General features: G+C 36.3%; 1 protein-coding gene across 1 annotated transcript in view; it reads right to left on the bottom strand.

Annotated features, from left to right (window-relative positions):
- LOC114248060 (uncharacterized) overlaps positions 1–16325 on the bottom strand; it is a 96971-nt gene that overhangs the window by 39257 nt on the left and 41389 nt on the right. Inside the window, exon 2 of the mRNA XM_028181177.2 lies at positions 12244–12413. Within this exon, the coding sequence (XP_028036978.2) occupies positions 12244–12413 (170 nt within the window). The remainder of the gene's footprint in view (positions 1–12243; positions 12414–16325) is intronic.

Genomic DNA, 16325 nt, shown 5'->3' with positions numbered 1-16325 from the left:
TCTATCCCCAGTGGAGGGCGGAAGTCCGGCGATTTCCTCCTGACCAAAAAAAAAAAAAAAACACTATCCTCTGTCTTAACGCTTTGAAGTTTTACCATTGAAACTCGATGTTCCATGTACACTTTCGGTATCGACAGTAGGTACTCAGCCATAACCTGAAGTCATCAAATAACAGTGAATCCATTATTTGTCCTAAAAATACTCTCTATATCATATCTCATTTGTCCCATTACACGGTATGCTACCATGCATTTTATCCATTAAGCTATAGACGTTTCAAAGGCACTCACATACAATATTACGTGTCATGAAAATTAATTTTCGCCTTCTCCTTGAAAATGAGACTTTTATTAGAAGCAAAGAGAACGTACATCACGAAGTGTTACGTTTCACGCTGACTACTTAAAACTCGGAAAATAAATTGGCAACGTCACGTACACAGGGTCTAAGAGACCTTTTTTGGAAACATACGCGAAATATTCTAGAAGCCTTAAGTAATAAAAAAATAATGCATTCACTAAGTGAAGCATGAATACCTGTTTTATTAGTAACTAGCGACCCGCCCTCGCTTCGCTTCGGAAACATGAAATTTTATTATTGACTAGCTGACCCGGCAGACTTCGTAGTGCCTCAACCGATAAATAATAGACGTAAAATTTTGTATAAAATAAATTTAAAACAAACCAAAGGAATCCGCCCGACGGGGGACACTTCAAAGAAAAAACAAAATTGTTATTTTTATTTAATTCCGAACGTTTTCATATTTAAACCTTCCCTGGACTTCCACAAGTAATTTAAGACCAAAATTAGCCAAATCAGTCCAGCCGTTCTCGAGTTTTAGCGAGACTAACGAACAGCAATTCATTTTTATATATATAGGTATAGATTATTTACGACATCACATTAGAAACCTCAAAAATAACAATATTTCTCCATTATTTCATGGATGTTATTATGCATATAAACCTTCCTCTTCAATCACTCTATCTATAAAAAAAAACCGCATCAAAATCCGTTGCGTAGTTTTAAAGATTTAAGCATACTTAGGGACAGAGAAAGCGACTTTGTTTTATACTATGTAGTGATTTGTCGGTCGAGAATTTCGTCTAGGTCGAGAATTTTGTTTCACAGAGAACGAACTGACAAAGTCTTTAGTTTTCGGTGAGGAGAAGTTCCCGCGTTGTCCCCCGTAATTCGCCAAGTGGGAATTGATGCCCCTGGAGAAGGAGCTCTTGGTGGAGGCAGTCGCGATGGGTTCGTGGACACCCATGCCCGCGAGCCATATGGACGTGCCGTTGAAGGCGCACTGGTACCGGGACAGAATGCGTCGCATTCCAAATTTAAAACCAAATTCTCGGAGCATGCAGACGTTCCCAGAGACAGTTGACCAGGATCTCTGGGGGCGTCCGTATAAAAAGGTCCGCAAGAAATAGCGGCCGTGGGCACCCTCGGTGACCGACTGAGTCCAGTCTTTTGGTATGTGTTTGCAATTGTTTGTTCTCGTGCCAGTTTATGGCCACCAGGATCCTGCAAATGTATGCTTTATTTAACAGATCGTAGGTCTTGTTTAGATCGTAAGCTTAGTTTCTTGTGTGGGTCTCAAATTATTTTATAGACGCGTGTCTAAATACATTACCAATCTTGTCTATAGCTCCCTTGAAGAACGCCACGTACACTAGCCTGTCTGTTCTGTTGAAGCTGATTTTGGTTTAAAGTGACGACGACAGGGAAGATTAAGATTATTCTCGCATAAAACATGCTTTTATATACTGCATTTATATGCTGAACTTCATCCCGCAGTGGGTGTATATCCCAAATGTCTTGAGCTCTCTATAACAAAGATCACTGGTCAGATGATGATGGGATCATCGTTTAAGCATCTGTCGGCATGAGCTGGTTTCTTGTACTGGTGCTTCTGTTCTTGTTGACTAATGGTGTTATCGAAATTGCTGATGATCAATGTGGATAAGAAATATAATGAACTATACTGTTCTAATTCTATTGTAACGGTGGTTTAATTTTAAAGGTGTTTGGGCTTCAAAATTGCCAAGACTAGGAGCAAGCCGATGATTACCGTTAAAAGTCCTATCTGAAAGAGAATTATGATGATGCTGCAAAAGGAAGATAAAATCAGCTACGGTACGTAAAATGAGAACGTTTTCGTAGATGAAGAGTTTCCAAACGAAGCAGACTGTCAGTGGAGAGACTAATAAAAGTTAACATCGAACGAGCAAATAAAATTCACTATCTCGACTCCATTTCGCAAATTTTGTAATTAACTTAATGTTAGCAGGTGCTACTTGGAGCCCCGAAAGCTAACTAATGTCCCGACTATTTATACAATAAACATCCAAGTTCTGAACAATTTTTCTGTATGATCCAATAAATGTATAGAAACCATTAAAAAACGGACCAAAAATTCCAATTCCAATTCCATTTTTGACAATAACGCAGATTTTTTTTATTGCTTAGATGCACCTGGTGTTAAATGGTTATTGGAGCCCATAGACATCTACAACGTAAATGCGCCACGTACCTTGAGATATAAGTTCTAAGGTCTCAGTATAGTTACAACGGCTGCCCCACCCTTCAAACCGAAACGCATTAACTGCTTCACGACAGAAATAGGCAGGGTATCTACCCGCGCGGACTCACAAGACGACCTAGCAGCAGTAAAAAGTAGTTGTGTGTAGGTATCATGGTAAGGTTAAGTTCTCATAGGTTCTCATGATATACGAACAAGAAACAAAGACTATTCAGTAAATATCTCGACTTCAGAAGTATTAAACTGCATCTTTTTTAAATTCTTTAATTGGTGAAGGTACCTGTGTGGTCTTACAATAAGCCCATACTAAATCGCTGCGCTAGGTAAAGAAATCTATCCGAAAAAGAATCCTACCCACGCGCACTCACAAGAGGTCCTACCACCACTAATTACGCAAATTATAATTTTGCGGGTTTGATTTTTATTACACAATATTATTCCTATTCTTTATTACACGATTTAAAAAATTTGCGCGTATTACTCTTTTCCCCCGTGTTATTCCGTCCGTCTTTGAAGTTTTTTGTGAACACGTTTGAAGTACGTGCTTGCTTAGAAAAAAATGCTCCTGTCTGCAGCATTGTCACAATATGTCTTTACACCGGAAGTTTTATCCTTAAGGCCCCCAGAAAATTCGAAAGCGAATACATATTTTTTTACAAAATTTATTGCTTAATTCTTGCTTGAATATTTCTTGCATAAAGCGATCGAATTATTACATCAATGTTCCTATTAACGAATATTTTGTGAGTAGCTTTGATGATGGCGAGCTCTAAGGATGAATTGATAAAAGCTGTTATGAACTTTGCGTTAATTAATTAATATAATTACAGGAACTGAAATTGCGAATTCGCAATTCCTGTGAAAGGTTACAGTCATGGTACGTGATACTGGTTTTTTTTTAAATTGCATATATGGATGGACGAGAACACAGCCCACCTGGCATTAAGTGGTTACCGAAGCCCATAAAGATTTACGATGTAGATGCCGCCACCCACCTTCAGATATAAGTTTTAAGGTCTCAGTATGTCACAACGGCTGCCCCACCCTTCAAGCCGAAACGCATTACTGCTTCACGGCAGAAATAAGCAGGGTGGTGGTACCTACCCGTGCGGATTCATAAGAGGTCCTATCAGCAATAAGCTTTTAGTGGCATCTGATTTTAAAAGACTCGATTAGTTTATTAATAACTAGCGACCCGCCCTCGCTTCGCTTCGGAAACATTAAAACACACATCAAACCAAAAAATAAAAATAAAAAAAAAATAAAAAAAAGTAGCCTATGTTCATCAGGGACAATGTCGGCTTCTAATGGAAAAAGAATTTTTCAAATCGGTCCAGTAGTTTCGAAGCCTATTCGAAACAAACAAACAAACAAATCTTTCCTCTTTATAATATTAGTATAGATTGAATTGTTCCACTCGCGGCTTAAGCTGTTTCTAGCATCTCATTGAGCTTGTCGCAATTTTATTGGACGGCGCCCCTGATATTGTCATCTCTATGGACTTCACTAACAACATAGCATTTGATGGGCTGTAATTTCGTTCACACGTCTACGCAATAAATAAAAATTAATTGAGATCCCTATCCAGACCCTTCCAGGTTAGGCAGACCCCAAACGTGTGCTCTACCGACTCCAAATCGCATCCAAAGCGTATCTCAATAAAAAAATAAAGTTCCATTAGTTAGTCCGCAGTCGAGTGTAAAATAAATTCCGTATGATTAAAAATAAATTGTTTGTAAATACAGTATTGACATAACAGAATGCTGAGTTATCGCGGAGACTGATCCAGAGCCCTTATCTTTGAAGGACAGCCCTGCTCTTGCTAGGGCTAGATGACATATGGTACAAGTCAATAGAAACCCTATTTACTTTTTTAGTTGAGTCCTCATAGGCAGGATGCTTTTCCATCAGTGATCACGATAATTCGAAATTTCATTAGACTTGTGATTATATTGTTTAATCCCTCATAAATACGTTTGAGATATGTATTGAGGTTGTATAAGGTCGAGAACACAATTATTCTCAACGGTATCTGTCTAAAATAACACCATCTCTTCCTGCAGGTGATGAAAAACCGGAGAATGAGCAACCCCGTTTTATGAGTATTATACCAGTGTATTGCGATAGTCAACTGGCACTTATTGCTGTTAAAACGACTTCCAAGCTCTTACAGGTAGGTACCACTATCCTATTTAATTCTGCCGCGAAACATTAATACGTACTAGTTTGGAGGGTGGACAACCATTATATAAAAACTTCAGAGGTGTCAAGGGACACCCGGATGGAACGAAGTTCCTTTCGATTAATTAGTGAAGGAATTGTAATTTTTTTTTTTAAGTTATAGTAATAAATTACGGCATTATGAAGAAGAAAAAAACAATACTATGAACTAAATTACTATTGTTGAAACGCTATCTCGAGAAACTGTACTCATTACGCGGACCAATCGGATTCGAGCAATGTCACGCGATAAGCGCCTACACGTTGATTGGTCAGAATGACGGATCTAAAAAGTGTCGTGACAACTTTTCGTAAGATTTTTTCCGTCTAGCCCCCTTTCACAACGCGCGATAAGGAACTTCGTTCCAACAATATAAGACTTCAACTTCGTAGTCTATGGTGTGATGTGTAAGGTTGTGATGTCCATAGACTCCAGTGAACAATTTTACATCAGGTGGATCGTGAGTTCGGTCACTGATAAAAACAACCTATAGATACAATTACAATGCTTGAGAATGTGACAACCTTCCATTATAGTATTCACTGTTATTTGGCACAGATTGGCTTAATACGTTTTTCTGAAAACAAGTTTAAATTTTGTAATTTGATGCAGCAAAAGCTAAACATCTTAACACGCACTCATATCCCCTCATAAGTGTGTATTGAAAACCTAATTCAACACATCCAAATAAATATTTAATAGCGTACTTTGCTAAAACAAAAGTCGCTCTTAACTTGCACCACACTAACCGGGACAGTCGCGCATACAAATAGAATTGATACGGTTCAATCGTTTTTTATCTGAATGTACAAACATACCGAATTTCTTATGTATCATTCGCCCAAAGGAATTATTGTTTAACCCTCGCTTTTTTCTTTCTTCTTGACAAAATACGTGTATTTGACGTAAGGAATTGCCTAAAACATCTGCCCTCGGCTGTACTGTTATGACGGAATTGAATTGTAGAAGATGGAATTTGGTTAGGGTTTTTTTTTGTCGACGGCTTCACTCTCTCCCCAATGTTTTCGGAAAGGTTTTTATGAACATTTACTTTTGTCGCACTCCATTAGAATAAATTGATACTTCGTGATAATACGTTATAAATTGATGATTGAATGTGCTTTGACTTGGTATTCTGTAGACGGATTAATCCGCATAAATCGAGCAATAATGCTTATTAAAAGTGGTAGGGCGTGGGTACCAGATACTACCATTCTCCAACTTTTTGCTGTAAAACAATAATGGCTTCCAATTTGTAGGGTAGGACAAGTCTTATATAGTACAATTTAGACTTCGGGCTCTGGATGTAGGTGGCGGTTTTCACCTTGGTCACTGGTCCAATGAAGACTGGTTCAGACGATCGAAGCGTAAGCCGATACTCCAATGTGATCGGTGTCTTTGTCCTCCCGTCTCAAGGCACTTACTCCTGAACAACAAAACTACACCCATTTACAATAAAACATGGAAGATTAGACGGCATCCGTACCGAAGTTTTGAAATAAAACCAAACAAGGATCCAGATAGAATAAAAATCCCATTAAACCGTTGTAACGGTGAAACTTCTTCGGGTGTTCCGTAATTTAATTCCATAGCGGGATTAGTTTCGATGGTATCGCTTTAGATACATACAGGAGCAGCGTTGTGTCTGTGGCTGCGCGATACGGTTGTCAAAATAACGAGCAGCCGTGTAATTAGTGCGTGTGACTTTATTGTCTAGATTCGTAGAGGAGCATGAAAGCTGCCTCGAAGCATGAGGTAAAACTAAAAGTTGAATGGAAATAACGCTTATTCTACGACTGCACTATTGACGTGTATCGTATAGATCATCATGGTACTTAACACGGACGGTCATTGGCGACAAATTGTCGGTCGGCGGGCTATCCGAGGGCCAATGAATCTCTGTTCTGTACCTCTAACTCAAATGTTTAAATGCGTCTCGGCAAAAATAAATTAAACCTTGATATTATCCCATACAACATGCCACGTTACCAGATACCTAAATAGAGTTCAAGATAGAGATAAAGCATAAATGGACGTATAATCTATGGTAGTAGCAAAAATTTTAGGAGACAGGGGTCGAGGACTCTTGTTTTTGTTTATTTATATCAATTAGTCGTAATTGCGTCTCTCAGTAATTTTTGCTTTACAACATCAAAATACAGACATTCTTATCTCTATAAATTGATAACTCAAATTCCTTACCAAAGAAAATGCACAGCCAATGAAACCGAAACACGCCAAGCTGTCTAGAAACGAGCTTTCAAACAAGACGCAAATAAAGTCAGCCAAGCTCCCGAACTCTATTTACTTACAGTCCCTAAGTACAAGTCAACATACCCGGGGCAAGAGCTTACACATTCATTATTCATTAGACTAAGATCTGCTAAATTAATAACGTCGACGGAACAACACAATATGTCGAGTTTGATGTTTAAGTTGTCTGGGGCCATGTTGTTCTATGACGTCATGCTTTTATATTTAATTACATTGATTAGTGATACATTTTAGATGTAAGCTATTTTACTACCCGTTGGACTCTTAACAGACACCAGCATAATAATATCCAATGTCGGTGTCATCCATGGTGTCATATACACCATTTCTTCATTTTCCAGAAAATGTATGTTTTAAATCTGTACTGTAATAATAGTGTTTTATGTAATTATATAGTACATACTTAGAATTTAATCAAGGCAATCAAATCAATGTAATCAATTTATAAGCCGTTCGTTCCGATCTAAGCATCTCAAAGACACATCCGTTCGAAGTTTAAAAAAGTAATTAAAAATTTAGGTACTCATTCAGTAGCACGAGTATTAGCAGCTGACCTAGTTCACGTTTGGTCTAATAAGGCAGTTAATTGGAAGTCTACTATTTGTGCTTTCATTAAGCTCTACATATAGTTTAGCATATGTTTTAGTTTTTTTTGACAGCATTAAGTTTGGTACAGTGGTACTACAGCCATGAAATGTTTCGGTTATTGACTGTTAGAACGCGTTGTGAGATTGCTCTGATTGGCACCATCGCTCTACTTGATTCTGCAACAAGGAAGAAGAGGGTTTCAATCTGAAGGCAGATTAAGACACAAACCTCTTTCAGGATGGATAGCGATACCAATATTGCGGTGTGTTTGTAGTCTTTTATCAGTTGGATAATTTTTCCATAAACAGCAAAAATACAATTTCAGTTGATAAAAAATCTCACACCACAAGTCACAAGTAAAGTTGTCAGGCTTATGCCACGGAAATAACAGTTCGTTTTCCTTTATATCCTTCAGCGAACATCAAATTAGACATTTAAGTTTCATTACACAACAAGATGACATCCGCGGACGTTGCCAAGTCTGAGCTCATTTAACTTTTTCTGAAAGTTGTCGAGCTTAATTTTCTGATTAATAAGCTTTATAGCTCAATTTCTTGAAAGTTGTGGGCGGATGCAAAATAAAATTTAGATTTAGATTAACTGATGTTCCTTAATAGTCTATTTAGACACGTGTTTTTTCCTGTTTGGCTCTATTGACAAGTTTTCTTTCGTATTTATGTACTGTGAAATCCTGAATTTATGTGTGGGTGTGTGTGTGTTATGGGTATATGTTAGTCTAATATTCTGTCTGTCTGTTCTGTAGTCTGAAAGTGGGGCACCTGTGACCGAGAAGCTGAGAAGTGCGCGTTTGGGATGATAATAATATGGACATATTGTGATGAGACAAAATGAAAATGAGGTTGATAAGAGAGTGTTAACTATGAATGTGGAAGGATATAGAGGAAGAGGTAGACCTAAGAAGAAATTAATGGATTGCGTTAAAGACGATATGGCTAAGAAGGGAGTGAGCGAAGAAACGGTATATGATAGAGGAGTATGGAAGGAGAAAACATGTTGCGCCGACCCCAGATGACTGGGAAAGAGGAGAAAGAAGATCAGGAGAATGAAATGTTGATGTTAGTCTAATATTGCAGTACTTAAGACAAGTAATTACAATAAACACTATCCATACTTGTCCATATAAACTAAAAATCCGTTTCATCATGTTTCGAGTGTGAAAATATTTGATCTTGGTAGTTTATATCCTTGGTAGTTCTAATATATTATCTACTACATAAGAAACCCTTCTAACATGGTTGACCCAAGAGAGCGATGCACAGAAATTAGATACAAAAAATTCCTTTTGTGCATCCCTATAAGGTCTAAAAACCTGGCAAACCATACTTGAAAAAAAAAACTGGTTGTAAATCCCTAAGCAGAGCTTAGTATGCAAATCACATAAGATTTCGTGAAACGACCCTTCGTGTGCCTCTTATGGGGCCCATGCGTGCTTATCAGTACATTTTGACGGGCCCAGGGTACAGCTCTGAAGGTGTAATGTTAAAATGCTATGTTTAAAATTTACTTTTCGTTTAATATTATCGAGATGAATTGAGTATTTTTTATGCGACATTAAAACTGACACAAGTTATTCGATAAAATTACGAAGGTATTTGTAAATTTTTAATTACTATGCCTCACAATAATATAACGGTTTGACATACCAGATAGTTGTTGTACAATACTAATTTGACGTCGAATTTATCTAACTGGATGAGTGGTTGAAATCATATTTAGATGTTAATCAGGGCCCTGAAACTGCGATACTTTAAGACAAACATTTTTTTGTATGGAAACTAGCGACATCTTGTAGCGGATGCCCCTAAACTTATATGTTATTAAAGTTAAGGCATTTAATTATTGTATAACTAAACACAAAAAATAAAAATAAAATATAAATGATACAAGTCTTTACTTGTTATAGACAAATTGATGAAATTTGTGGTTTCTGAAAATTTACAAAATCCTTCATTAAAAATAAAATAGAATATAGGTACTATGCTACTGCCATCTACAGGAGCAATGAGAAACTATTCGAAGCGAAGCCATCTAGTGGCCGACGCCCGTAAATATTTTTGTTGAGTGCTTGAATTGCTTATCTATAACTAATTTATGTGTATTATCTATGGTTGGTGTACTTCAGCTAAACCGGCAACCAAGAAAATAAATAGATATGAGTGAACTGAAATAAAAATGGATTACTATAGCAACGAAAAAAAAATCAGTTTAATAATTTCATAAAAAAACGGCAATAACCCAATCCCTTTAACGTGACTTGACGTCGTGACGTAAGATACGCGTAAAAACTTTTAGAGACAACGTCACAATCAATCACACTCGGCTCACTGACATGTGACGTCACAAGAGATTAAATCGAACCCAGAGCGTAAGTCACGTGATTGAGTCGAGCTTTAAATCTTTATATTAATACGTGAAGCAAAAACTGTGTATCCCTTTTTACGAAAATTGCGCGGACGGAGGAGTATGAAATTCTGCACACTTATAGGGAATATAGAGAAGAAGTGCACAATGCTAATTTTTTTTTTTAAATAATGCATAAAAGATACATTAAATCAATAAAGAAAACATTACACACACTACCATGTATTTGACACACACGCATATACTCTTTGTTTATTCCATTGAAGTATTGTCAAACTTTTGTTATTGCTTAAAGTCTGTAGTCAAATTGAAAATAGGTTAGTATTGTTTATCTTTAATATTATGAGTTTGTCTATGGTGTAGTCTTGGCGAAATCTGTAACAATAGGACCATAATAATGTTGAAACTTACAATTTCAATTAATTATAGTCGAATTTCGACTACTGCGGGACCACTAGTTTATACTAATATATAAATCTACAGTGGTTTTTAAGGATGTTCCGTTATAACTACTGAACCATGCATCCGATTGACTTGAAACTTGGTATTCAAGTAGAAAATACATGTGCTTAATGGATAGGCTACTAATATTTATATGAGTGTTAGACTCCCTACACCAGTTGCGGGGGCGTTAATGATGAGAATCTTTGGGGGGGTGAGAAATAATAATGTTAATTTGAAATGCCCCGCGAAGCGGACGTGTACAACTAGTATATTATATTATAATGAAACCCTTACTACTTTTCTTATTGCTCTAGATAAGCAAACTAGTTCTCAACCTATTGTGTTAATAACCTATAGTGTTAATTGGTAACCAAATTCTATATACCCCACGACGTGAATGGCCCACCCACCATGAGAAATGAGATTGGATTAATTAGATATATTGTAAAACGCCCGCTCTTCAAATTAGAGCTCTTTTTGCTTCAAAGTAAAAGTGGGACACTTTTACTTTCAAGACCCATGTGGATTCACATTGACATCAATAATTGGTGGTAGAACCTCTTGTGAGTCCGCGCGGATAGGTACCACCACCTTGCCTATTTCTGCCGTGAAGCAGTAATGCGTTTCAGTTTGAAGGGTGGGGCAGCCGTTGTAACTATACTTGAGACCTTAGAACTTATATCTCAAGGTGGGTGGCGCATTTACGTTGTAGATGTATATGGGCTCCAGTAACCACTTAACACCAGGTGGTCTGAGAGCTCGTTCTCCCATCTAAGCAATAAAAAATAAAAATAAAAATTAAATTACAGGACTAGATTTCCATACATAGCTTTGCCTACATAGACAATTCTGTATACCGCTTTAGCAGAGACCCGTACTCAACAATAGAATGAAGGTAGCCTATATTATTTCCCGGGGTTCAACCAATTTCCATTCCGAATTTATCAAAATCAGATCAGAATAGATGAGTTGTTTGAGCGTGAAAACTTAACTGACAGACAGGAATATTTTCATATTAACAGTATTGTTTATTTTGTAACTTGTAACCGATAGCAGTATCATATTGAATTCCAAAACTCTTTGAATGATGTTAATTACATTTTGCGATTTTAATTAAACAAAGTTTATATTCTGATCCAAATTAATCTCTGCCTACATGTAAATACTACGTTAAAACTCTGTCAGTAGTTCCAGAAATGTGCTCGAACAAACAAACAGAGATAGAACATAATTTTAAAAACTTTTTTTTTATTTATGTTTCATTTAGTTACCCTCTTTCTACGTCATTACTTTTCTTCAATCTACGGACATGCCGGATTATCCTATTTTATGATTTACCTTATTCGTCCAACATGGACATTTTCGTAAGCATAATATATTAATACTATTTTTTTATTGCTTAGATGGTTGGACTAGCTCACAGCCCACTTAGTATTAAGTGGTTACTAGAGCCCATAGACATCCAGAACGCAAATGCGCCACCCACCTTAAGATATAAGTTCTAAGATCTCAGTATAGTTACAACGGCTGCCCCACCCTTCAAACCGAAACGCATTACTGCTTCACGGCAGAAATAGGCATGGTGGTGATACCTATCCGCGCGGACTCACAAGAGGTCCTAGCACCAGTAAAATATTATAGTACGTAAAAAAATATTAGGTACCAATATTTATACCAGTCATACAACCAATACTATATGGGATAAACAGGCACTCACCAAGAACAAACCGACCAATCTTCGCTGTTATAAATACTATTTTACAATAGCTTCAACAAAACATCCACGTACCTCTTGAGGGGTGTATCTGAAGATCTCGTGATTGTCCTTGTACCATTTGACGGAGTGCAACGGAGGATCGAGAGGTTGCCTCGTGTACTGACACCGTAGTTCAGCTTCTTTTTTAGGATCAGTCCACCGGGGCACGTCCAAAAGTGTGATAGTGTGCGACACGCTGTGTGCTGGAAACAAAATAACTTATGATAATTAAAGTTGGCATCGAGTGTGCATCAAGTGGTCAACATTTCAAATTGGACACGACCTTCAGCAATGAAGAGACCGACTCAGATGAAGAAGAATTAAAGTGGAAAAGTTTCAACCTATTTTGCATTTTTATTTTATTTATTGCTTAGATGGGTGGACGAGCTCACAGCTCACCTTGCGCCACCTTGAGATAAGTCTAAGGTCTCAGTATAGCTACAACGGCTGCCCCACCCTTCAAACCGAAACGCATTACTGCTTCACGTCAGATATAGGCAGGGTGGTGGTACCTACCCGTGCGGACTCACAAAAGGTCCTACCACTAGTGATTTATAACGTCGGTAAATACAGTCTCTTCTACTTGGACTTGACTATGTTTATCAACACTGCCTTTTTAGATATCATTTTTCCAGTACTGTTGCACTCTTCGATATTTATCCAGTACCATGGTTTTATTTTTGAAAAGATGGAAAAAGAAATTAAACGTTAAACTATTTCACATCTTAGTGTATTTCTAGCATCTCCGGAGAGCCCATGCTTTTCGAAAATCTCTTACGATATGAAGGGTAGTCAGAGCGGCTTGTTAAGACTTTAACCTTTAAGTCAACTCCTCGTCATCTCCCACAAAAGCCTTGAATTGGAATGCGAGAGTGTCATGCAAAATCTGTGTTCAAAGGTTCGACTTATAGCAGTTGCAAAAGGTAGCAGTACATTTTCCTTCCTCTTTTAATTTAATTTAAAATAGTTATTTTACAAAATTAACAAATCACTAAACCTTACTTGGCAGAGTGATAAATTTGAAACAGCGAAACCGAAAAATCTACATAATCCTCAATTTGCGCACACAATGATGAGATTCTCCGAGTTATAGAAATTTCCGGAAGCGGACAAACACCACACTTAAAATAAGGTTTAAAGTAAACACAAAAAGGTCAAAGAGGATTTCATTCAAGGTAATCATCTTTGCATACAGCAATTTATGAGCTTGGGCATTATGGGCAGTTAAACGGAGTGTGTCCATAACTCCTTCGTTTAATGTAACTTGAAATTTTAAAATAGATTTTATTGTACATCATTAAGAGCCGTTTCGGCTTGACATCTAACATATTATGTACATTATTATTATCTTAACCAGACGTGTCATATGCCTGATAGTTTTCGTGAACACGATGAGCCCACAGTGAAAGAATATGTCAAGGTTTGCACGGTAGAACTATCAACTAAATGTATCCATAGATTTCTTGGTTTCCTCTTTGTACAATGTTGCAACGTAAACCTCAATAAATAATTGTATTATAACGACAAGTACATAGATACCTATGGATTGCGGTAACACAACGTTACTAAATGTGATTAAAATAGAAAATTTCTATGGTGATAACAAAATGTATAATGTAATCGAAATGTAGGATTCTAAAATGAATAAATATCCAATATCAAGTTGTAAAAGTGACATTTCTGAAATTGCCTAATCCGTAGGACTAAAGTTAAAATGCTGTAAATAAAAGCTCGTAACACCTGTGCCTTAGATATATCCTTATGAAAGGTCATAATTACAATCCACCAAGAGACATAATTTAAACCTTCGAAACAAGAGATTAATGTATAACTTATAATTTTCTTACAACGAAACATAAAATACTGTAATAGTTTAAAAAATTTAAGAAACAGTTAATCCAATCGGCTATTTTTGAGGATAATAGAAATCAGCATATGGCATTAGATATTAGTGAATTAGTTTAAGATTTAAAGGCCACAATAATATTATAATTATGCTCATTTCTTTTTTGTAAATACAGTTCTTACGATGTGTGTTTACTCTCTCAGAAAAAGTGCGTGAAGTATCCCAATGCGCGACTGGAGCTTATTCTTAAGTGCATTACAATGGGAAAGGGATAATTAATAAGAACATATGCAATAATATTGAAAGTATATTCGTAATATAGTATATTTCTTTATATTATTCATTTATGCTAACTCTACAAAGCATTTTTTTTTTTTTTTTTTTATTAAAAAAAAACAAAGCATTATTATACATTAATTATAACATTTCGAAAACTTCTTTAATTTTGAAACATTCTTCTTCGTTGCGCGTTTAATATCTGTGCTTCTAATATCAAAATTAATTTAGCGTGTTAAATAAAAGAATTCAAAAAAGAAACTACAATAAATGATTCCGAATTATTGTTTCTAGCTCGGTGTGAATCACTTACCCATACATTAAATCAAAACAATTAAATTAAATCAAAACAAAACGATATTAAATGACTTATTCTCTATCTATCTTATCTAAACTAAATTTATATAAGAATATGAGTACGAGTAGTCACTTTATATAGGTATGTAGTAACATAGAGATATGACGTGAAGTAAACATTTTAAATAACAAGACACTAAATGAGATGTGCCAATTGATTACAGCATATTTTTATGTTAAAGATTGTATGATTAAGTCTATTGTTACATTCCAATGAAAAATAAGCGCTGGAGCTCGAACTAAATATCAACGTTCATCAAAATACTAATTGAAATAAGTGTACTCGGGAACCCGCAATGGCCAGCGCGGCGTTTTAAGGGCAATTCAAGCACAGACAACAAAAAATACAAATTAAACCTCCATTTAACTATTTAAAAGTAGACTTCAATTATTTCAATTCACTTCGTTCGTTTTACTTCAGGTACTCCGTGTGTGTTTTCGCTTCGAATAGAACTGACTACTTACCAACTTCATGTCGCCTTTACGACTATTTTATAGTCGACACGACATAATATCTACAATTTTCCAGAAAATGTTAGATAGTACCAGTAGTTTTAGTATTAGTTTCTGCCATTTGAAAACAGATGGCGTTACTCGCACCAGCATGACAATCATCTATTTAACTGGAGATCAAACGGTTGGCTAAATAAAATTGACTCCTATGGAGTATGCAGTTATAAGGCACTAGTTGGTTCTATTAGTGTTCTACCTCAGCCATTTTACTTACTAGTCGTACTGTTACTCCGATAACAGTAACACCATCTATCGCCGAATAGCCGACCGGATATCGAAGGATCTAGTAGCATCTAGAACGCTCGAGAAGTACAACGGCATCTATTGTCAGATAGCGGAAACACAATACTCGACTTTTGTGGAATATTCTCGACTATTCCAAAGATGTGGTATCGGCTATAAAAGCGTTGCAGAGATAGCACGCAGTCAGTCAGTAATCGGAACTACTCGAAGCGAAACAGCGAACGGATCACCTGAAGCGAAGCGGAAGAAGCGAATTGAGAATTTTAAAGTGTCTGTAGTGTTTTAAGTGCTCTTAGTGCTAATACAGTGTTATCTTGTATTTCGGTAGAATTTTATTCATCCTGAACCGCAGCGCGTAACAGTACTTTATTCTAAATGAATTAAAACTTCAATCTCAATGGTGAATAATAACTATGCTATGCTATGCTATGCTATTGAGCAAGAATAACATGCGCTAATTTGACTAGCTTTGACTATCAGCACACAGTACGGGCTTTGTGTAATTGTAGGATTTATTATGCATTCAAACGCTTCTATTTACTCCATTTGAGATGCCTAAATACGTCAAGTTCATGTTTTGTTGGACATATCTGATGCTGGCACCGTTTCAAAAGAGTTAACAAACTTTGTTTTATTAGAATGAAGCTGAGAAAGGTTTGAGAGTCTAACATAGTTTATGTCCATCAAATTGTAGAAAATTTTCCTTGAAATATTCGGGGGTATTGTGATCATATTTAAGGGAAATTTGTTGTGCATTGCCTGAAGATGTTATAGTCTTGGTAAATATTGTGTTTAGACTTTTTAATTATTTATATCATTAATTCCATCATTATGAACCAGCCACCTTTTAATTAATTCATTTATTTTTTGTTGCATATAC

The sequence above is a fragment of the Bombyx mandarina genome, chromosome 17 (genome assembly GCF_030267445.1).
Source record: "Bombyx mandarina strain Sakado chromosome 17, ASM3026744v2".
Taxonomy (NCBI): domain Eukaryota; kingdom Metazoa; phylum Arthropoda; class Insecta; order Lepidoptera; family Bombycidae; genus Bombyx; species Bombyx mandarina.
The sequence above is the reverse complement of the archived record's forward strand: the minus strand, read 5'-3'. Positions and strand labels throughout refer to the sequence as shown.